General features: G+C 38.5%; 1 protein-coding gene across 3 annotated transcripts in view; it reads right to left on the reverse strand.

Annotated features, from left to right (window-relative positions):
• Positions 1 to 884: 884 nt before the first annotated feature.
• The window catches only part of PRKAG2 (protein kinase AMP-activated non-catalytic subunit gamma 2), a 328,475-nt gene continuing 306,136 nt past the window's right edge, over positions 885 to 23,223 (reverse strand). For all 3 annotated transcript variants that reach the window (XM_021706264.1, XM_021706263.1, XM_008072703.2), the window contains 10 exons: positions 20,617 to 20,698; positions 18,876 to 18,934; positions 17,570 to 17,615; positions 15,377 to 15,431; positions 14,197 to 14,323; positions 11,219 to 11,384; positions 10,249 to 10,286; positions 9,007 to 9,153; positions 6,175 to 6,268; positions 885 to 2,111 (listed from right to left, as the gene is read on the reverse strand). In XM_021706264.1, the coding sequence (XP_021561939.1) occupies positions 2,080 to 2,111; positions 6,175 to 6,268; positions 9,007 to 9,153; positions 10,249 to 10,286; positions 11,219 to 11,384; positions 14,197 to 14,323; positions 15,377 to 15,431; positions 17,570 to 17,615; positions 18,876 to 18,934; positions 20,617 to 20,698 (846 nt within the window). In that variant the 3' untranslated portion in view covers positions 885 to 2,079. The remainder of the gene's footprint in view (positions 2,112 to 6,174; positions 6,269 to 9,006; positions 9,154 to 10,248; positions 10,287 to 11,218; positions 11,385 to 14,196; positions 14,324 to 15,376; positions 15,432 to 17,569; positions 17,616 to 18,875; positions 18,935 to 20,616; positions 20,699 to 23,223) is intronic.

Here is a 23,223-nt window from a genome sequence, read left to right on the forward strand (position 1 = left end):
GCAGTCACACATCGCTTAATAACAAGACTATTATCTGAGATGTGTCCTTAGGTGCTTCTGTCATTGTGCGAACATCAGAGTGATTTGCACAAACCTAGATGGCACAGCCCACTACACACCTAGGCTAGATGGTACAGCCTCTTGTTCCTAGGTTACAAACCTATATAGCATGTTACTGTACTGAATACTGCAGGCAACTGTAACATGATGGGAAGTATTTGTGTGTCTAAACATATCTAAACACAGAAAAGGCACAGTACAAATATGGCGTTACAATTCTGTGGGTCCACCATATATGTGGTCGTTGCCCAAGATGACATTATATGGCCCATGGCTGTATGCCGTATCACCTATATGCATATTTATGTAGTCTGTGCACACACATATGTTGGGCACACACATATGTTGGGCACACACACACGGAGCACATTGGTAGAGTCTTTGTGTTTCAAAACTCTGCTGTTTCAGCAGCCTTGTGACTTTTTCTCCCAAATATTACCATGAGCTTAAATGATAACCACTATTGTTTCTAAGGGGAGGACACATATACATGCTTGCTCTCATATTTGGCCTAGTAGGAGATGGGAACACTGACACCTTAGCACAAAAAAATTTGTGTGGCAATTGAATTAGTCAATTAATTTTTAAATTTAATTGAGACAGGAGCTTGCTATGCTGCCCAGGCTGGTTTCAAACTCCTGGGCTCAAGCAGTCCTCCTGCCTCGGCCTCCCAAAGAGCTGGAAATACAGGTATGAGCCACTGTGCCAGACCCTGTGTGGAAATTTTAAATGAAATATATTCATATTTAATAATAGAGAGATACAGAGTTTGAGTTAAATCATTAAGGTTTTTTTTTTTGATGATGAAAAAGAGGAGACAAGGATTCATGTGCTTCTTTATTCAGGGAAAAATAAGTAGAAAACTGCATGTAGAATTTTAATATGTGCTGAAATATAAGGTATTTTAAAGAATTTCTTTAACAAAATGGTAGATAGTAGGATTTATTTTAATTTTTCAATCTGAAAAAAACCCCAAAAACAAAAGAATCAAACTATCCTCATATATATATGTATATACACACACACATATATATGTAGTCAACATTTTCAGAGCACTTACATTAGGAAATATTGTTTCTCTTCAACCATATGACAATACTGTATATGCCACAATAAAATTTACAAAAACAATCACATCAGCAGTCATACAAACATCATGATTTTACATTTCAATACACAAGAAAAAACAACCATCTTCCTGGCCCTTGGCCTCTTCCCGACGGCGGCCTCCTTCCCACGTTTTTAGGGCCCTCAGCTTTCCAAGCCTACCAGTGGCTCTAGTAGAAGTCACATCCTTCCCAGATCCAAACTTAAATAATGAGAAGTTTGCCATTTAAAAATAACCAAGAGTTTATTAATGGATGTGGTGAAGTTTACCCACCAAAAGACGTGTAAAAAACTGCATGAAGGTAAAAATAAATAAAGCTGTTATAGAGCAGCCTTGTTTACATGGCAGCTCTGAACAAAACAAATGAAAAAGTGTCATTAAAGTTTTAAAGTAATTATTTAAATTCAAATTACAGCTTTTTGACAAATCTAATGAAAACAAACTGATTTGGTAAAAGGTTCAAAGACTTCCACATTCAAGCTTGGTGTTGCTGCACATGCGTGAGCTCTGGCCGCGGCAGGCAGCGGTGATGACATATTGCTGTATTCGGACAGAAGGCACTGTGATCTGAGCATGCGTGCACTCACCTTATGTCACATCCCCAGTTCCATACCAGTGAATTCTTTGAAATGAAAAATAATAAAAATTTCAGGACACAGTGCACTTTAATGACATACAGCATTTAAAATACTTCAGACAAAGGTCTGAAAACAGTCTCTTAATGCAAGCCTGAATCTTCAAGCACATAAAATCTTTCTTTTTTTAAGCTTAATTTCAGCATTACTGGAAAAAATACCCATCAGTAAACCCTGATATACATTCTTAACCATTTGCAGCCAGTGTTCATGAGGCAAAACGTGACCCAGAAGCTTTGTTCAAGTTCTCCTGGAGGGCGTCTACATTCACAGCCGTCATTCTGTTTCCGTCTCCTGTTGTTTGGCACCTGTCAGTGGATGGAAAGGGAAAGTTTCATACTAACAGCACAGTTCTCTACTTATGCCCGGCACTCAGGAGACGACCAGAGGCCTTGGAGGACAAAGAAGTGGGAAGGGACAGGGGGCTCCAAGCTCCCCTTTCCACCTCTCATTCCTGCAGCTTGGATCCACACTACATCTCATCACTCTAAATAGCTAAGATTTAATTTGGGAAAAAAAAAAGGTTCCACTCCTAAAAAAATTAGAGCAATAAGTAGGTATGTTTTAGGGAGGGTATAAAATATTTCAGTTGCGCGTACATTTAAAATGTGGGAAAAATAGCATTATAACATTTCCGAAGGATAATGGCATACAACACCCACAATATCTGGCCAGGACATTTCAACACGGGTTGGTAGTTAGAGCTGCTGTTTTTCTCATCACAGTAGTCTGTCTCCTACTTTCTCACCAGACACTAGACTCTTGAGAGAGATGAACAATGTATTAGAATACCTGGCTAAAAATGGCAACTACCACCATCTGATTGCTCACTCATGAGATGCGTGTGCAGACACTTAGGTTCATTTAGAGAGTCTAAGTCTCACAATGAACTACTGAAGAAAACTCTTTGAAAAAGAGAAAACACTAATGCATTGAACCATTATCCTTAATTGGGGATTGTGGCCATTTTCAGGTAAAAAGAATAACCACTAGTACCTTTGAGCTGCGTGGACGCTTAGTAAAAGTAGTTCTTCCTTAACATCCGCCTAGCAGTGCTTGGCGTGGGCACAGTGCCTCACCAGGTACACACTGCCTGTGCTCAAGTTTTTCATCTCAGCTCATTGGATCTTAGGAGGGAGATAGGTCTGTACCAGCCTGCTCATCCTATAGTTGAGGAAACTGAGGCTAAATGAGTGAAGTAACTTGTCTGCATTGAGACAGCGCTTAGGTGGGAAAACTGGGCCTTGGACTAACAGCGCTGGCCTCCTTGTTTGCTGCGTATAGCAGGCTGGCCCCGAGCATGCCAACTACGGGTGATCAGCTGTGGCATTCCCTGAGTTCCAAGGGAGTTCCACTGCAGGTGTTCACTTGCAATCCAGTTATTAAGAATACACATTTTCCTCAATAAATGGTGTTCTAGATATCGTATCATAATTCCAATCCATGTCTTATCTTTATGACATGATTTCTATGGTAATGTCCATTCCAAATTCCAGCTGGAAACAGATTTCTTCCCTTAACTGCTGGGATAGGAGAACTGCACTGACTCAGAATTTCTCAAACATCAGATCTGGATGAAATGTGAACACATCCAACTCAACCATTTCATTCTTATGGTCTGAGATACCAAGGCAAACCGAGTCTAACTCATTTGACTTGTTTACTCTGTTTGTAATGCCTGAGGAATCTTGGCCAAAGGAACAGACAAGAGCTGAAATTCAGCCCAATTCCACTGGGCAAACTGTGTGCCCAGAGCCAGTCATTTGGAAAGGGATGCCTTTTTCTGAAAGTGCCAGTTATGTACCTGCAAGGATAGATGTGCTCAGAGAAGAGGTTTTTTCCTAATTTGCACGACGGTGCTGTATAGTTATGCCTCCCTGGAAACTTATAAAAATGTAATCACATGGTATGGGTGATTAGATCCTCCTAAGTCTGTCCTTTGCTCAAGATTATTTGTGAGACTCCCCCATTGAGAACACCACCATACTGTTCATTTTCAGGGCTGTATGATACTCCCTTGAATGACTATAACACAATTTATCCATTCTTCTTTTAGAAGATATTTGGATTATTTCCAGTTTTAGGGTATACAAATCATGAGATGAATAATCTCTCATTCATCTAGTTGTTACTATTTCATGATTATAAAGACTACTGTGAGTTTCAGGGTCTTAGACACTTTAAGTCTGAAAATGACTGCAGTAGGCCCCACCTCTAGAGTTTATGACTCAGTAGATGTGGGGTGGGGCTTTCAATGGACATTTCTCATGAATTCCAGGCAATGTTGAGGACTGCCTGTGAATAGCACTGCTCTACTGGAATCTTGCTCTTGGTATTCTCGTTTAGTGAATAAGACCTATTTCTTGCAGGTGGTAAAGATTCCTTTGGGATAGGTATGTTTAAGTTACAGACTAATTATAAAAACTAGTCTTAGCTGAGGTTGGACTGATTTCTGAACTAAAGAAAAATCAATACTGTTGTACACACACCGCTTAATTTAAGATTTACCTTTTGAATTTAAAGGGCATGTTGCTTGCTCTCATTTTTCAGTCTTGGGCCTGTTTGGCCCTGCCAAAGGCTGAGTTGCTTATTTTTTTTAAGAGGCAGGGTCTCACTGTCATCCAGGCTGAAGTGCAGTGGTACAACTATAGCTCACTGCAGCCTCCAATTCCTGGGCTCAACCATGAGAAGCTGGGACTACGGGTACGTGCCACCATGCCCAGTCAATTTAAAAAAAAAACCTTTTTATAGAGATGGAGTCTCACTATGTTGCCCAGGTTGGTCTCGAAATCCTTGCCTGAAGTGATCCACCTCAGGCTCCCAAGTACTGGGGATTACAAGTGTAAGCCACCACACCTAGCTCAGGATTGTTCATATTTGCTTGGGGCTGAGGAGTTAGAGGAATAAAAAGAAGGAAGGGGGAGGGCTAGCAGTTTTAAGAACTCTGAAGCCTACTTCTTACAATTGAATGTGACAAAAAGAAAGGCTACCTACCTCCTTCTGTCTAAAACCCTCCCCTCCCCTCTGTGTTCCTCACTGTCTGACTGACATCCCAAGAGCTTGTTCGAGGTAAATCTGACAGAAAATGAACTTAGCCATAATTCCACTTAGCAGTATTTGGTAGTTACAATTATAATGGGGAAAAGTTTGTGTTTAGGTATTCCATTTTATCTTCTCAAAATGCTGCTTTTTTTTTGTTGCTGTTCTTTTAAGAATAGTGAAGGTTTCAACAGACCCCAAATAATTTCTTTCTATATTTTCTGGTTAGTAGTCCTTCAATAAAGCAAAACTGAAGCAATCGTAACTTTGAAAAAAGTTTATCATTTTTTTTGGAGACAATCTCACTCTGCTGTGCAGGCTGGGGTACAGTGATGTGATCCTAGCTCACTGTAATCTCAAACTCCTGGGCTCAAGTGATCGTCCTGGTCTTCCAAGTTGCTGGGATTACATGTGTGAGCTATCGCACCCAGCGAGATCTTAACTTTACTTATTTATTCGAGTTGGGATCACCCAGGCTGGAGTTCAGTGGCACGATCAAGGTGCACTGTAGCTTTGAACTCCTGAGCTCAAATGATCCCCCCTCCTCAGCCTCCTGGGTAGCTGGGACTACAGGCATGCACCATTATGCCTAGCTAATTTTTTAATTTTTATTTTGTAGAGAAGAGGTCTCACTATGTTGCCTAGGCTGGTCTTGAACTCCTGGGCTCAAGCAATCCTCCCACCTTGTCCTCCCAAAGTGCTGGGATTACAGGCGTGAGCCACATTGTCCAGCCAAGATCTTTTTTTTTTTTGAGTCGGAGTCTCACTCTGACGCCCAAGCTGGAGTGCAGGGGCACGCTCACAGCCACCGCAGCCTTGACCTGCTGGGCTCAGGCGATCCTTCCATCTCAGCCTTCCAGGTAGCCAGAACTACAGACGCACGCCTGGCTATTTTTTTTTTTATTTGTTATTTACTGTAGAGACGAGGTTTCACCAAGTTGCCCAGGCTAGTCTTGAACCCCTGGGCTCAGGCATTCCTCTCACCTCGATCTCCCAAAGTGCTGGGATTACAGACTGAGCCGTCGTGCCCGGCTGATCTTAACTTTTTAATGAAAAAGGTTATGATGAACATGGCAGTGGATCCCAGATGACACAGATACTGCTGGGCATTGACAGGATGCCCCTAAGAATACTTTCTATAAGCCTTTCTCACCCAAGCGGAACATTAAAACTTGCAAACCAAAAAGAAAATAAAATTGGTTTATAAAGTAATGTACACAAAGCCTTGATCTGTAGGTGAGGGGTGGAGAAACAACTATTGAAATGCTGAACTTACTGTTCTAGCTCCCACCCCTCCTAGACACTGCAAAGGTCTGAAATCAGCATTTTTACCTGCTGGGGTGAGTATCAGGGCTTGCAGAATGTCTGACAGGGAAATAATACCCACAATACTATCTGCTTCATTCACTACCACCAGCCGATGTACCTGCCAAGAGAAAAGTAAGACACATTAACATTTAAATGAAAGATAAGTTTTAGAAATGGACACTGAAAAAAATGTCATTCACATACTTATACAATGAATTACATCTCACAAATGAGAGAAAGTCACAACAGATGGAACCACATGCAGGTCTTTGGCTCTAATGTTAAGATGTAATGCTGATTTGTTTGTCCACTTTTAGGATAAATGAGCCAGCTACATCCTGCTGAGTTTTCAAATTTCAAAATATTAACATAGGGAAGATACAACTCAGAACGTGAAGTACAATGTAGTTATATTCTCTTAAACATAGCCAGGTATGGTGGCTCACGTCTGTAGTCCTGGTGCTTTGGGACGTGGAGGCAGAAGGAGCACTTGAGCCCTGGAGTTTGAGACCAGCCTGGGCAACATAGTGAGACCCCATCTCTATGGAAAATAAAAATTAAAAAATTAGCTGGGTGTGGTGGTGTGCACCTGTGGTCCCAGTTACTCAGGAGGTTGAGGTAGGAAAGGATCGCTTGTGCCAAGGAAGTTGAGGTTGTAGTAAGTTATGATTGCACCACTGCACCACAGCCTAGTTTCTATAAAAAAAAAATTCTCTTAAACATAACAGTTTTTAATTTTAAATGTTGTATCTCAGTTTCTAATAACTGTGGGATACTTGTTTTACATGGAAAAGAAGCCCAAGTGACTCTGGAAACTAAGAAACAGGGTCACTGCTCTTAGATTGTTTTTTATTTTCTGTAGTATCTTTCTCAAGAAGTTCATATATTAAGAATAATATTCAAGAGGACAAATGAGCTATAACAAGTGAAACAGATTATATTGCTCTAGTTTTCTATACTCCAAAGTCTTATAAATGAACGGAGAGTGTTTTGAGGTGTAACAAAGCATCCTAACCACGGAAAAGGAGTGAGCACACCATCGCTATTCTGACTTAAAAGCTTCGGAACCTAAGCTTCTGTCACGTAGCCTGGAGGGCAGTGGCACGATCACAGCTCACTTCAGCCTTGACCTTCTGGGCTCAGGTGATCCTTCTGCCCCAGTCTCCCATATAGCTGGAACTGCAGGCATGTGCCACCATGCCCAGCTAATTTTTATTTTTATTTTTGTAGAAATGAGGTCTCACTATGTTGCCTAGGCTGGTCTTGAATTCCTGGATTCAAGCAATCCTCTCACCATGGCCTTCTTAAGTGCTGTGATTACAGGCATAAACCACTGCACCTGGCCTAAATAACTTAAATTTTTTTTTTTTTAATTTTAAAGATATGGGGTACAATTCAGGGTTAGGTATACAAATGTTCATGATGCAGGTACCCTTGTTGATGAGGTGTGCCCCCCTCCCCTGGCAGTTTCCTACTACTGCCAATCCCTTTCTTATAGTATTGTGATAAATATCTTTTGAACTACTGAAGGTCAAGGGAAAAGCATCTCACACATAGAATTAAGTAATTCTACCAGACAGAAATGGTCATCTGTTGCTGAGTCTAAACTTACGAATGTTGCTTGTCAGAGGGACTAAAAGTAAGTGCTATATTTATGTCATATAAATGAACTGAATCATTACTGATACTGTATACCTTAAAACTAAAAACTGGTTTATGTACCCCGGTGCGGAGTCTTGTGAAATAATTTTAATGAGGAAAAAAGTCAAGATGTATTCCTAAGTTAATTAAAACCCTTTGGAAAGCAAGTAGTGATGGATATTAAATTTGAGTAGAAAAAGGAAAGATTCTAGTGAAACATAGCAAACATATTAGAAGCTGGAATGGTGAGGCTGGGGGAGTTACCCCTGACGGCTGCAGGGTGGGGTGGAATTCCTGAACATAACCTAAAGACCAGGTGGATTTCTAATAATGATGGCTTTTGTGAGGGACAGTTGGGTTTGATGCCCTATAAGATCGCATGTGACTTTCAGAAAGCAAGTTAAAGTTGCCTGTTATTAGTCTAAAAATAATCAGGTACTTTTTTCCTTAGACTGTACTTTTGCATTTATAATAATATCAAAACAGACTTATACATTAATATTGTCTAATTAGGGATTGTTCCAGAAGGATTAGAATTGTATTCATCCATCCTAAAGAGTGACAAACAGGAGAACATTCCTATTCCTTTCTAACAAGAAAGGAAAGAAATGATTTTGGGAATGAGTATGCTGAATTTGATATGCTATAAAACGATCTCTCTCAACTTTTTTTTAAGGGTGTTATGCAAAGTATACTTGAAAATCCTATAAGCATAAGAGGTCTGAGTGCAGGGGCTCAGGAGGCTGGGAGCTACCAGACCATTTACTGTTTATCTAAATCAGCAAAGAGACAGGAATACTGGTGGGAAGAGAGAAAACTACTTTAATGTAAAGGTTTATTTTATTGATCATTCACTTTCTTAAAATGATATACATTATACACGGAATTCATAATTATTCTAATGGAACTTAAAGCCTCTGGGACACTTTGGTTTTCTCAAGTACATATTTTTTGAACTAACAATGTATCTTACCAGTTTATTTAACAATGACATCAGGACTTAGAAGTTCAATTCAATTCAACTCAACAAACTTTTATAGGTTGACCACTATGTGCCAAATGGCATGCTAGGTTCTGGGACAGGAAAGAACACAACCCACTGAACTTGAAAGTTTCTTCACTGGGCCTCTCCTGGGATCCAAGCTTCCCAAGGCCCTACTTGGGACTTGCCTCGGTGTGGCTGTGGGGAGCGGGGAACTGGGAACGCCCTCTCACCTCAGCTCTTACTATTCTGTCCACAATGGTCTCCAGTATCTCCAGCTTATTGCACTTCACAACACCTTCGAAATACTGTGATCGGTGCTGAAGGGCCTGGGTCACTGTGATATCTAGGTTATTGTACGTTTTCTCAGCAGCAAGATTCTGTAAGAAAGTAACAGATAAATTATATCCCTTCATTTCTAGTCACATCAATGACCAAACTCAGTAAGCTTGACAACCTGAGTTCTTAAAATGTTAATGTTTATCTTAATTTGGTACCCCTGTACACCAAAGTTCCCTCTTTCCAGCCTTGTAAGCTATCAGTATTGTTATTTCATCAACTTATCTACCATAATTAAATACCTCATTCTACAAGGTAGAACTTAATTATGAGGCAACACTGTTAAATTCTGATAGCATATCCTGCCAAAGATTTCCCCCATTTTTACCGCCTGGTGCTCTATACCACACGTGAATAAAATCTTTTGAGAGATGGACATTTGTAAAGGGTGACAAGTGCCACAGGGCTAGAAACCTGCATCAAGGGACTTTCCCAACAAGCTCCCTGGGGAACAAGGTTTCTTTTGCTGGGAAGGCTTTGGGAGACCCACTGGAATCAGGCAACTCTGGAGGTAGAACAGGTCTGACAAGCCCTGAAGACCCAAATGGCTTCCCAGGGTTCTAATTAACTTTAGGAGTCCCACTCAACCCAAATTCCATAAACATATTTCTTGGTCTTTATTATGTTAAATAAAATAGGATGAATCAAATGGGTCGAGACTGCTGTGAAAGAATGTTTAATGCAGAGTCAATATTCTAGCAAAAAATGATGTGCACATTTGGGGTTATCAAACCAACAGTTCCCTTTTCTTCTTTAGAGCAGTGGCTCCAAATCAAGCAACTGGATGCATGTGACAGAGGAGCCATGAATTCATGTGTGCACTCAGCACATGTCTAGAGGCAGAATAAATATCTCCCACGAGGAAATATGACCATTTAAAACATATACATATGCTGTAGTGATGGAGAGAATATGCATACACTGAAAACCCAGAGGATTATAAAATGCTACTAACATAATTCACTGCTAACCAATAAATAATAAAAGTACAATTACTATGGAGAGTCTATGAAATTTTGATGATATCCTCATATTCAAAAAAGTTAGGAGTTGTTAATTTAGAAAAAAAGAGAAAAACATAAAAATAAATAAAATGCACTCAAGATGACAAGTTTAACAAAATTAAAAATACTTACAATTACATCAAACTTGGAATAAATATCTACAACTTTTCCTAAAAATGAAAATATATGTTAGAAAATTATCTTAAGAATAGAAAAATAACTCATTTACAGTTAGCTTTAACTACATAATTACTAAGCATTAAATGCTGGTAAATAGTCTTGTCTATTTTTATATTTCATTTTAAATTTTTTCAGAGACAATGTCTTACTGTTGCCCAAGCTGGAGTACAGTGGTGAGATCACAGCTCACTCAGCCTCCAAACTCCTGGGCTCAGGCGATCCTCTCACTTCTGCTTCCTGAGTAGCTGGAACTATGGGCACATGCCACTATGCCCGGTCAATTTTTTCGGAAAGACAAGGTCTTGCTATGTTGCCCACGCTGGTCTTGAATTCCTGGCCAAAGCACTGGGATTGCAGGCATTAGTCACTATACTATGCTTGCCCTGTTGTCTCTATTTTTAAATGGACATGAAATCCTATCTTAATGGAAATATGAAAATAAAGCAGTTTAAAGTTCTTATTATCTGTGTGCTCCTTGGTGAATTTATTCACCTTATTTTATTTCCTTTTTTTTTTTTTTTTGAGTTGAAGTCTCAATCTGTTGTTCAGGGTAGTGTGCAGTGGCATACTGACAGCTACTGCAGCCTTGACTTACTGGGCTCAGGCATTCCTTCCACCTCATGCTTCCAACTAGCTGAACTACAGGTGTGTACCACCATGTCCAGTGAATTTTTTGATTTATTGTAGAGACAAGGTCTTGCCAAGTTGCCCAGGCTGGTCTCGAACCCCTGGGCTCAGATAATCCTCTCGCCTCCACCTCCCAAAGTGCTGAGATTACAGGCATGAGTCACCATGCCCGACTTATTTACATTTTCATTTCCCCCAGTTGTGTGATATGCTAGGTCATTTCACAATACTTTATACCCTGAGATAAGCAGTTATTTCTGTTCAAGTGGTATGGCTGACATACAAACCCACAAACCTGATTCATCCACAACAGGCAAAGCTGATATTCGTCTTTCCACAAATATGTTCAAGGCTTTAATGATAGGAGTGTCTGGATGTATAAAGGCAATGTTGTGGTATGTTCCTATTCCAAGCTCATCCAGGTTCTGCTTCATAAAGGCAGGCTTTGGCATATCAGACATCTGAACAGGAAGATAAATGCAGATGTTCTAGACCCAACATATAATCTTTCATGTTCAAATGTCCAGATTTGAATGAAAAACTATGTCCAACAAATTAATGTTAGCTTTTTCTAACAGTCTACCTGGATGTCTGAATTAATATGAAAACAATTACGTATAAGAATTGACTCTTTTGTTCAAATCAGTTTGTACATCTATGCTTATATTTAACTACTTTGTAAAATACTGCAACACATTAACATTGTAACTTTTCCCCCTTTCCTTTTCATTTTCTAAAGTCATGTATAGAACAAGGGAAAAACAGGTCTATTTGGGAAATTGAGACCTGTACACACCAAGAATTGAATCTTTTATTCTTAATTATTTAAGTTAAATTCCTGGTCCTGCTGTCAGTATTAAGTCATATTTATTAAGAACCCACACACCTGACAGAGGCTGTCTGAGTCGCTGCTAAGCTAGTTCTCACACCACCCACCTCTACATCCTGAATTCTCCTTAAAGGACTCCGATTTTTTCCACTAAGAACAATGAACAAGCCAGCTGAACAGAATTAAAAGAATCTTTAAAAATTAACTTTTCTTTTCATGGGTTGTTTTAAAGGAGGAGGGATAAGTCAGAAGAGAAAAGTCTAGGATCATGTTTGACTATAACAAGATAAGGTCTACGGTTTCAAAAATCCACCTTTTATAAAGGGTATAGTTGCTTCCATCCTCCTGGTGTACCTTATAATTATCAGGAAAAGATGAACAATTAGAAGAAACAAAATGTTCAAGTCAAAGAGTTCATCAATATTCAAATCATGAGAATCCTAGAAATTTAGAGAAAAAAAAGAAAGACCTATTAGGTCATCTAGTCCATCTCAGTATAGGATAATTCCCTGTTGTAACCAATATGCTTAGGCTAATTTTCAAATGTCTTGAAGGGTAATGTTACTTTTTTCAGGAAATGATCTCATACTTCAGTAAAATCAGGCTCTGAAATTTCTTTATTTAAATTCTATATTTTTGTCTGAAAACCTCTAGCTGAATATTCTGTTAGCATGAGTCTAATTACCATATTGGCCCAAATATGAGGCAGTACTGGGCAGAGAGGCAACTTCCTTTACTTTTTATAGAAGAGAAAAATCTAAAGTAGCTCTGCAGAGGAATGAGCTCACACTTCCACTCCTTCTTGGGTGGCAGACAGCACCACAGCAGGAATGGTCTGGGCTTGGGAGTCAGAGAGACTTCTGGGTTTGAAATCTGCCACTTGATATGTGTATGACTTAGGGCATATTTCTGAGCCGGGAGCCTCGAGTACAGCAGGAGTTACCAGCGCCTACCTCCCAGGGCTGCTAGCTGGAGGAGAGTATCGGAGATGAAGAGGGTGTTGCAGAATCCGAACGCCTGGCTCGGATACCGCTCTGTCACCTACCAGCCATGTGACCTTGACAAAGCTACTGAACCTTGCTGAGCTGCATCACTGATAAGAGGGAATTAATAAAAATACCTACCTGATACAGCAGTAGTGAGGATGAGATTTATTATGTAAAGTGCTTAGAATGGCGCAGGACATATGGTAATCAGTTCTCAAGATTGATATTATTTAAAAGTTATTACTCTAAGGATTAAATGAGCTAGCTACAAGCCTGGTACACGCGGACCCCAAACACATGCTCCCCTCTCCTATTAAGCCTCAACTACTAAGGCTACTGCATTTCCAAGATGTAAAGTCTGATAAACAATATTTATGGATCTCTAATCCTTTTTTCCTAGATTGTCTCTTCATTAAACTTCATGCTGTTTTTGTAAATGACCCTCCTTCTTCCTATCTTTCTTAGCATTTATTGAACAATGCTGTGCTCTCTACATACATAAGCTATTCAGATATAGGCCTGTTTGACCCACAATGTATTTCAATCACTAAGCCCTCTGTGCTTCTGTCAGCAAAAGTGGCCCTTCAAGGCTGCTTCCAGGGAGGGCGCCAGCTCCCTCACATCGCACTAGAATGCTATTTTAGTTCCTTATGGATGCTGTGGAGAAGAAAATAGGAAAGCGAATTTGAAGTAGATTTTCAATATCTGTTACATTCTTTAAAAAATGACTCTTCAAATTACCTCTTCAGAACCATTAATGCTTCCTAAGGGTTCTGTTTGACCACTTATTTATAACCTTAAGTTCAGTGCATGTAATTAAAAGGAAAAATAAAACCCCTCTCATAAACTCCTTGTTCCTTCTGAGTCTCTCTTAATGTTGCCGACCAAAGAGGTTCTGAGTTCTGGATGATTATGAAACCAGTTCATTTCAAAAGCAACTGAGAAAATCTACAGATAATATAGGCCTAATTTGGGCCAACATGGTATTCTCTTGCCAAAATTTTACTTACTTTGGGTTTTTCTTTCACTGCTGTGGTTTATAATAAGATAATCTTAGGGATAGTATTTTTTTTAAACATGTTTCTAAATCCATGACACCAATAAAAGCATCATAAAGCAATTTTTGCTCTAGAGATTGGCTCAATTTGTCTTGTACAGCAGTACTTAATAAGACTGACTTGCAAGTTCTGTCTTCCTAGATGATAAAATGTTTTAATTTAAACAGAGAATGCAGTGTTTTCATTGTTTTGATATTTGCACTGAGAGATGATTGTTTTTTAATTGGAATCAACTTTGAGAATGTACAATTCAAATAGTAGTAAGTTGAGAAACTGAAGTTTAGAAAGGGAGATCTCAAAACTAACAATTTTTTTCTATTGAGGGTAACAGGAGCCAATTTACTTGAAATAAGTTAAAGTAAATGCAATTATGTCTTTAGAAACGCTAAAAACTACTTACAAAAAGCTGGAGGAACTTGAGGATTCTTTTGTGGGTAAGTATATAAAGTGCATTCCCACTGATAGGGTCAATAACTGGCAATCTGTGGATTTTATTTTTGATCAACGAGTATACAGCATCGAAGAGGCTGTGGGAAAAGCCATTACAGTTGTTAGGAGGCTTTAAAGAAAAATCAGAAAATTTTGAACCACCCCACCTTAAAGCATTTCCAGTGTTTTTTATATTACAATAACCACAGTGTTTTGGGAAAGTTTTAAATTACAGATCTCAGCATTTAAAAAAAATTTTTCACAATCTGTGTTTAATATAGCTCAAATACAAGTATGATCTACAAGTATCTAGGAGTTTTTTAATAGTGCATTTAGTGTTCTTGTATAAAAGATGACAAAACCTAAACCCTCAGGGAAGCTAACAGACTCATAACATTATATTCACAGAGCGAGCTGTGGCAACAGGCTCCCTGGACTGGTGAACCAGCGACCGGTTCTGCCTCTGTGTCAGTCAGCTCGTAGGTTTTGCAGGGTTTCTGTAGACTACTGTTCTACCCAGGGTTTCTCCTGTGACTGCCAGTAAGGAGGCTTGGTGGGTTTATCATTTTGTTAGGATTTGGAAACAAAGTAATAACAATAAATATTTTGCTTTTTCTCTGTAGGGGTCTTGAGTTTTAAAGATGCTTTTATGCAAATGTGAAAATGTATCAGAGCCATCCCAGAAGGCTTAGATAAAAAAGGATGAACCAAAACACTGTAGAGAAGGTAGCTCGCTCTTCTGACCACCTTTGAACCAGTGTTGATTGTACACTGATTTTTAAAGGCAAGTGTGGATCAGAATTTCTGGGGGAATTGCTGAAATGCCTATTCCTGGGCATTACCCTCTTAAGACTCACTTGGCTTGATAAGGCCAGAATCTGATTTTCACACACCACCTAGACTGGTTTTGCTACAAGTGATTGAGATTTCCAAGACTACTTGGTATGACCATATTTCTAGTCCATTAGCAAACCTTTGACACAACCATGGCTGTGTTTTCTACTGTCCCTAAATTTACTGAATTTAGTGCAGTGTATTTGGAATTAAGGAGGTGTGCCCTGTCTAGGTTGAAGAATAAGTTTTTTCTATCATGATAATAAAACAGATAAATCTTTATGAATGTTTTCAAAGAACAAGAACTACAAGTTTACCTTGCATCTGGAGATATATTCACTAAAGGCTTAAATGTTTCTTGTAAATAAAGTTCTGTATTTATAGAAAGAAAGTATACAGTTAGTAACATATTTACTGTTTGTGGTTATTTCATAAATTCAAATAACCTTCAGTTTACAGACGATAATTAGGTTTAAAAACTCAAATCAATAGAAACTTACTTTGCCTAAAACTATTGTGTTAACTAAAGTCATGGCTATTTTAAACAACTTTCAAGGTATTTTCAGGATGTTGCTTTTTAAGAAAAACTAAATATTAAAAAACAACATAACAAATGCTTATAAAATCAGGGAAAAAAACCAAGAAGTCTAATATAAAAGAGCAATACCAGCAGAGGTCACTAGAATGCTATCAAGTTACTATTACCTTCAAGAAATGAATTATGAAAGCCTTTAAAACTATTTTTCTTTTCTTTCTTTTTTTTTTTTTTAAGTTGGAGTCCCACTCTGTCGCCCAGACTGGAGTGCAGTGGCCGCTCCCGGCCGCCACAGCCTCGACCTGCTGGGCTCCGGTGATCCTTCCGCCTCAGCCTTCCAAGTAGCTGGAACTACAGGCATGTGCTACCACGCCCGGCTAATTTTTTTTTGTTTTGATTTATTGTAGAGATGAGGTCTCGCTAAGTTGCCCAGGCGGGTCTCGAACCCGCAAGCTCAGCCAGTCCACTCACTTCAGCCTCCCAAAGCGTGGGATTACAGGCTGAGCCAATTGAGCCCGGCTGCAAAACTATTTTTCATAAGTTATAAGATAACGTCAGTTATAAAAAACTTTGTTGTTTAAATGTTCTCAAGTATTATTTTACCAGATTAATGCTCAAAGCCTACTGCATCTTGGGACTCTTTCTAGCATATAAAGGTTTTTTTCTAAGGGTATTGACTGTAATTAATTTGCTTTACTGAGGTTTCCATACAGAAGGCATTTAAGACTATTTCAGAATTACTATTACTACCAAATATCATATAATGTCAAAATGTAAATACACTTAATGCTTGGTCTAACAGTACTTGTCAGTAGAAATTGATAAGAAGTATCTGTTTTGGTGATAAGTTACATTATTACTTCATCATAGGCCACATGGATCCTATGTTGACTTAATATGTTTAGGTTGGCTTGATAAAGTCATAATAAATCAAATACATCACTAAATGAAACTTCTCCATCATATGGAATTAAAAGAGCTGAAGAGCTTCAGCAAATGCTAAGCAATGTTCAGATCACAGCCAGTTACAAAGGTTGCTTATCCTCCTATCATCAAGCATATTATAGGAAGCACAAAGCCAAACTCCTCAATTTCAAATTTGAAATTTTCCTTTAGTTGGTGCCTCCATGTCTACTGGCTTTTTCTTGAACACCCTGCAAAGGCTCTGCTGTTGCAGAGAGAGTGGGTCCTCAGTGATTCCCACCCCAGGCTGCTGATTCGCCTCAACAGGCTCTCTCCACCCACAATCCCCCATGACAAGCCTCATGAACACGACCGATGCCACAATTGTGAAATGAGAATTTAAAAAATGGTCCCACTGCAGAAAAGAGTATGATTTTACAGGGTGAATTCTAATGTGACAAATAAAGGAACATGGTCGTGAAGTTATTTCCACATCATTTGAGCCAAATCATCTAGCTCAAGGTTCATTTGTCTTATGTTTCTCCATCATTTTCAAATAATCTGCATTTGTAAAGAAGTAATTATTAAGTTAAGTACAGATGCTTGCTTTTGTTAAAGTCTTTGTTGCATTTTGTATACAAAGACAAACTTTTGAGTTTTACTTAGTAGGGAACCGTGGCTTCATTGAGGGCAGAGAATGGGCCTGGTTAACTCATTCACCTTTATGCTCCCAGTCCTAGTATAAGGCCTTGCAAGCTGTAGATGCTGCATATGTGTATATTAAGCAGAATGGACAATGTTTATAGTAGTATGGCATACTATCAAAATTACAATAAAAATAAGTAGAAATTTTAACATTTTACTTATTTTCTTTAATTCAATAGCCTTAGGGGGTACAAACAGTTTTTGGTTCCATGGATGAGTTGTATAGTGGCCAAGAACTCTGGGCTTTAAGTGTACCCACCACCCCCACCAGTGCATATTAAGCAGAAAGAAAAGGATCTGCAAAATTAACACTATGAATAACATTTTCCCTGATATTAAAAGATTTTTATTATCCAATAGTGCTTACCCCTCCATGTTTCAATCTTATGTTCCTCTAATTCATAAATCTGTACCTGCAAATAAGAAAAATTCTTATTTACGAATGCTAACATATATAACAAAAAAAAACACATGGAAAATGAAATAAAATATAGCTTTCATAGTAGCATTTTTCTGTTCATTACTGTAAAATAAGGTGAGATGTGGAGGGAAAAAATGTATCTTCAAATATTAAGAAAAACTTTAGGTTGTATATTTAGAAATAACTGTTTTTTAGCAATTTTGATTTAATAAACTGCTGAGATTTGTTATATGGAATTTGCTGCATTTCGTTTCTTTTTTAAGTCAGTAGCCCAGGCTGGGGTGCAGGGGCATGATCACGGCCACCGCAGCCTGCTGGGCTCAGGCAATCCTTCCGCCTCAGCCTTTCAAGTAGCTGGAACTACAGACGCAGGCCACCACGCTGGTTTTTTTTGGTGATTTATTGTAGAGACAAGGTCTCACCCAGTTGCCCAGGCAGGTCTTGAACCTCTGGGGTCAGGCAATCCTCTTGCCTCGGCCTCCCAAAGTGCTAGGATTACAGGCTGAACCACTGAGTCCGGCCCAGAAAAACATAGTTTTTAAGTTATATTCTTCCAGGACTGTTGGATCAGGGACCAGAGACTTCTGCCATTAAAAATAGCCATCTTTTCCTAATTGGCAAGAAAATGTTGAAACTAAAGTTATTCATTTTAGCTACTCCTTTTCTCTTTTTTAAAGTCACAGAGTAAGTACATATAGTTCATGTTATAAATTGCCAGGATAGCTGAATCAAGCTCTACCACATCAACAGGCCCATAGAGATGAGCCCAGTAATAATGTCATCTCGAGAGAGGCCATTCCTGGGTCAGCCACCGAGAGGACAGTGTGGTGGGACAGCGCCTCCTTCCTCCACAGTCCAGGCAGATGCTCAAAACTGTAACATGTGCCCATAATGCCGTTAAAGATCAAGTATCATGAGTAGTAAAATTTATAAAATGTCTAGCTAATAATATGTAGAATTCTACCAACCCAAGGGATTCTGAAAGCTGAACAAAGAATCTATTTCCTTTTATTTTTCCCAAGAATACCTTTTTTGAGCTCGAAATATATGACTTAGGGCTAAAGCTAGCTGTTTATTCGAATTAACAGTTTTATGTTCCCTGCACATTGTATATAACTGAGAAATCAACCACCACCCCTGTATCAAAAAAGAAAAAAACACAAAAATAAAAATCATAACACACACACAGTTTATACACACACACAGATATACAACAGCTCCAATTACTGAAACAGGTTTTGGTGCCACTTACCATAGGTGATTTATAGTATCTATGTAGAATATTTATGAAATCTGTAATTGTTAGCATTCCTGGAACAAAGAGTTATATGTTAAAAATAAACTAAGAAAACATAAAAGAGAAATTTCAAGTGATAAGTGAACCTAGAATATTTACTAGAAAAGCATGTAAAATAGACTTTGAAGCTATCAGAGTTTAATACATTATTTAATACTATGAATGTGTTAATTATCCACATTAAACTAGATATACAAATTTAGCTAAAATTAAACCTGATAGTGAGTACACCAAAATTAATCATCATACTTGGCAAATCAGTGAGATAAAACATACTAATTGTTATAAAATATCAAAAATGAATTGCAGCTATATGTAAATAATTTAAAAACTTTAAGATAAAGTTTTATTCCATAAGCTTTAGAAATACTAGGGCAGCCGGGCTCGGTGGCTCAGCCTGTAATCTCGCGCTTTGGGAGGCTAAGGTGAGTGGATTGCCTGAGCCCGCGGGTTCGAGACCTGCCTGGGCAACTTGGCGAGACCTCATCTCTATAGTAAATCAAAAATCAGCCGGGCATGGTAGCGCATGCCTGTAATTCCGGCTACTAGGAAGGCTGAGGCAGAAGGATCACTGGAGCCCAGCAGGTCGAGGCTGCAGTGGCCGGGAGCGGCCACTGCACTCCAGTCTGGGCAACAGAGTGAGACTCCAACTCAAAAAAAAAAAGAAATACTAGGGCACTTGGATTGCTTCCTGAGAGGCATTCTAAAAACAATGGCTTTAACAGTCACCATCTACTGAATGCTTACAATGTGCTAGACACTACACTACAAGGATGAAAAAAGTATGACCTTTTTATCTGAGAAACTTATAACCTAGAAGGGGAGGCAGACATAAGTAATCTCAAAATAATGTGATGAATATTAAGAAAGATGATATCATTGTCTAGTTAATGATTTATAAGATGAAAAATGATGGTGTCTAAATAGTTATATGTTATATAACATTTTAAAATAGCGTAACAGTGATTTGGTAAAAACATCAATAATGGTTCCAGCATTTCATTTGCCCTGTCAAAAAGGTGTGAACTGACGAGATAAGTGCGATGGACCAGGAATGGTACATAATATATGTGGCCCATAAGCAGGGTGGCTAACTCATGGCTGACCACGGTATCCTGTGGGCTGGTAAAGGCATGAAGTTCCTTCACAGGACAAAAAAGTTGCTAAATGAAAATAAATTCAGGCCAGGCATGGTGGCTCATGTCTATAGTCCCAGCACTTTGGGAGACTGAGGTGGGAGACTTGCTTGAGCCCAGGAGCTCGAAACCAATCTGGGCAACATAGCAAGACCTTGTTTCTACCAAAAATTAGCTGAGCATGGTGGTGTGTGCTTGTAGTCCCGCTACTCGGAAGGCTGAGGCAGAAGGATCACCTGAGCCCAGGAGGTTGAGGCTGTGGTGAGCCCTGGTTGTGTCATGGCACTCCAGCCTGGGTGACAGAGTAGATTCTTTTTTGACTCAAAAAAAAAAAAAAAAAAATCAACTGAAAAAAAAGCAACTCCATAAAAGTACAACAGTGTTTTGAATTTACTAGCAGTCCTGCCTTCCCCAGTACTAAAAGTACTGAAAGCAAGAATGTTCTTTAATTTGATAACATGTTTACTAGCTTGGATTCCAAGTCAGCACCTATTAAAATACTTCAGGCTTTCTGCTGCATGTTTCCCATTTTAGATTTTCCCCAGGCCCACACTGCTTACCTACAAAACTTTGTTTTTTACTCTCCCACAGTGGCGCCGCTCGGACACCGTTGGCTACCAAGGCAAAGAAGGCCTTTTTAACCTGAAGCAAAACAAGAGAAACAAAAAGTACTTTTCACGTTTGTAGATCAGGAAGAAAAATATCTTCAACTAATATATTCAATCAAGCCTCATTAGTTATCTTCAGTGATAAATTGTATAAGTTTGATAAGCTAAATATAACATAAATGATTAACATTAGCAGAAATCCTTTTCTATTATGCCTAATGGCATATAAGGGTTGGAGACTGTTTTTTGAAACTGAAATAATGCAATTATCTTCAATTTTTTTCTTACTGTATTTAAAGAATCTTGTCTATATAGACTTTATATAATTAAAACCATACAAAAAATTAAACTTCAGAGTCTAATTTCTTCTATATATGGTTATTAATTCATTTAAGAACACTAAAGTTATAACAAATTACTTGAAATAAAAATCTGTTTTTAATATATTCAATAATGATACAAACACACTTTTTTTATTTCCCCAAATTACTAATTCAGCATCTATTCATGTAAGGTATGAAAGATACAATATAGTTGCACTTTTATGTCTTCTAGAGATGAATATTTACTGTGTGCATAATACAGGTCAAGCGCCGTTCAGATTACATTTACATACAGGATCTAATTTAATACTCATAACAAAGAGCTTTAGATACTATAAGGTGTCATGATTTAATGATAGCCAAAAGTTCAGTGCTGAAAATGATCCTTCAAATTCAGACGGCAAATAAACAGAGGCAAAATAGTTCAACCTTTTTACTAACCCAAGAAAATCAAATGAAAAACTTAAAGTATCATTTATAGCTGTTAATTAAGCCAATATTTTTAAAGTTATAGCTCCTAATACAAAGGTTATTATAAAACCACTGATGGAACCATAAATTGATAAAATATTTTTTTAACCACAACTTTGTATCAAGAATCACAAAAATATACATGCTGTTTCTGCAACAGCCTTTTCTCTTTTGAATTAGTTTAGATTCCTAAGTCAAAGGTGTTCAATGTGGCATTATTTGTAATCTTGACAACTGGAAAAATATCTACTTCCCCAAACAAAAGAAAACTTGTTAAATACTAGCATACCAATGAGAAAAAAGTATCAAATAATATAATTATGAAGACTGTGTTGAAGAAAAAAATGTTTATGACAGTGAAAAGTGCAGACTGTGAAATAATACATTATAATACTTATATATAAAATATGTATTTAAATGGAAAAGATTAAAGAGAATTAAGCAAAAATAAAAGATGTAAAATAAGTATTTCTTTTTAAAATGTGTTAGTTTTTTTTAACTAAAAGAAAATGCTTCTCTTCTCACCTACTATATAAAAAACTCCCCATTAACCAAATAATGAATAGAAATGGTTAAGAATTACAGGATTCATTCAGCACTTACTTATTTCTTTATTGTGACACATTTTGCTTTTTTTGAATAGGAGTCTCACTCTGTTGCCCATACTGGAGTGCAGTGGCCGCTCCCGGCCACCACAGCCTCGACCTGCCGGATCTCTGGCGATCCTTATGCCTCAGCCTTCCAAGTAGCTGGAACTACAGGTGCGCGTTACCACACCCAGCTAATTTTTGATTTATTGTAGAGATGAGGTCTCACCAAGTTGCCCAGGTGGGTCTCGAACCCGCAGGCTCAGGTGATCCACTCACCTCAGCCTCCCAAGGCGTGGGATTACAGGCTGAGCCACCGAGCCCAGCTCACATTTTGCTTTTATGTAGAATTACTTATGTATGTGACTGTTCACCAACATAAGAGTATAATGACTAGTGGTGGGTAAGGGATCTCATTAATTATTTCATACTCTTACTTTAACCCAGCCCAACGCTGTGTCCTGAATAGAGCAGGGATTCTACCTATTAGATAAATGAACTGGCAGAGAACTAAGATGAAGAGGTAAGTAGAGCCAGTGATACAGGAGAGAAATAGTAACTAAGTGACACCCATATACTGAAATATTTTTCATCTATATCTTGTATTAAGAATCACAAATGTACTCATACTGTTTGTGTAACCAAATGGTATCTAGGGAAGGTGTGTCAATTTTGAATGGTTTGCTATTTCTACCTGGATGGTACCCTGGGAATCCGTGACCATGGGCCTAGAAAATATTATAAGAGGATATGGTGGAAAAGTCACATATAAATAGATCTTAAGCCAGGTGTGGTGGCTCACACCTATAATGCCAGCACTTTGGGGGGTGGTGATGAGAGGACTGTCTGAGCCTTGGAGTTTGAGACCAACCTGGACAACTTTGGGGAGACCTTATCTCTACAATAAATCAAGAAAAATTAGCTGAGTGTGTTGGTGCACACCTGTAGTTCCAGCTACTCAGAAGGCTGAGGCAGAGGAATTGTGTGAGTCTAGCAGGTCAAGGCTGCGGTGGCCATGAGTGTGCTACTGCACTATAGCCTGTGCAACAGAGTGAGATTAAAAAAAAAAAAAAAATTAAAACACACAGAATATCTGGTTAGCTTTTCTGAACTGGTTGGAATAGGGCAGGAATGGGGGTGTCTTTTAAAATCACAAATTGTGCTTACTGTTTTCTTCA

This window comes from Carlito syrichta, unplaced genomic scaffold, assembly GCF_000164805.1.
Source record: "Carlito syrichta isolate Samal-C Ts95f unplaced genomic scaffold, Tarsius_syrichta-2.0.1 Scaffold315400, whole genome shotgun sequence".
Taxonomy (NCBI): domain Eukaryota; kingdom Metazoa; phylum Chordata; class Mammalia; order Primates; family Tarsiidae; genus Carlito; species Carlito syrichta.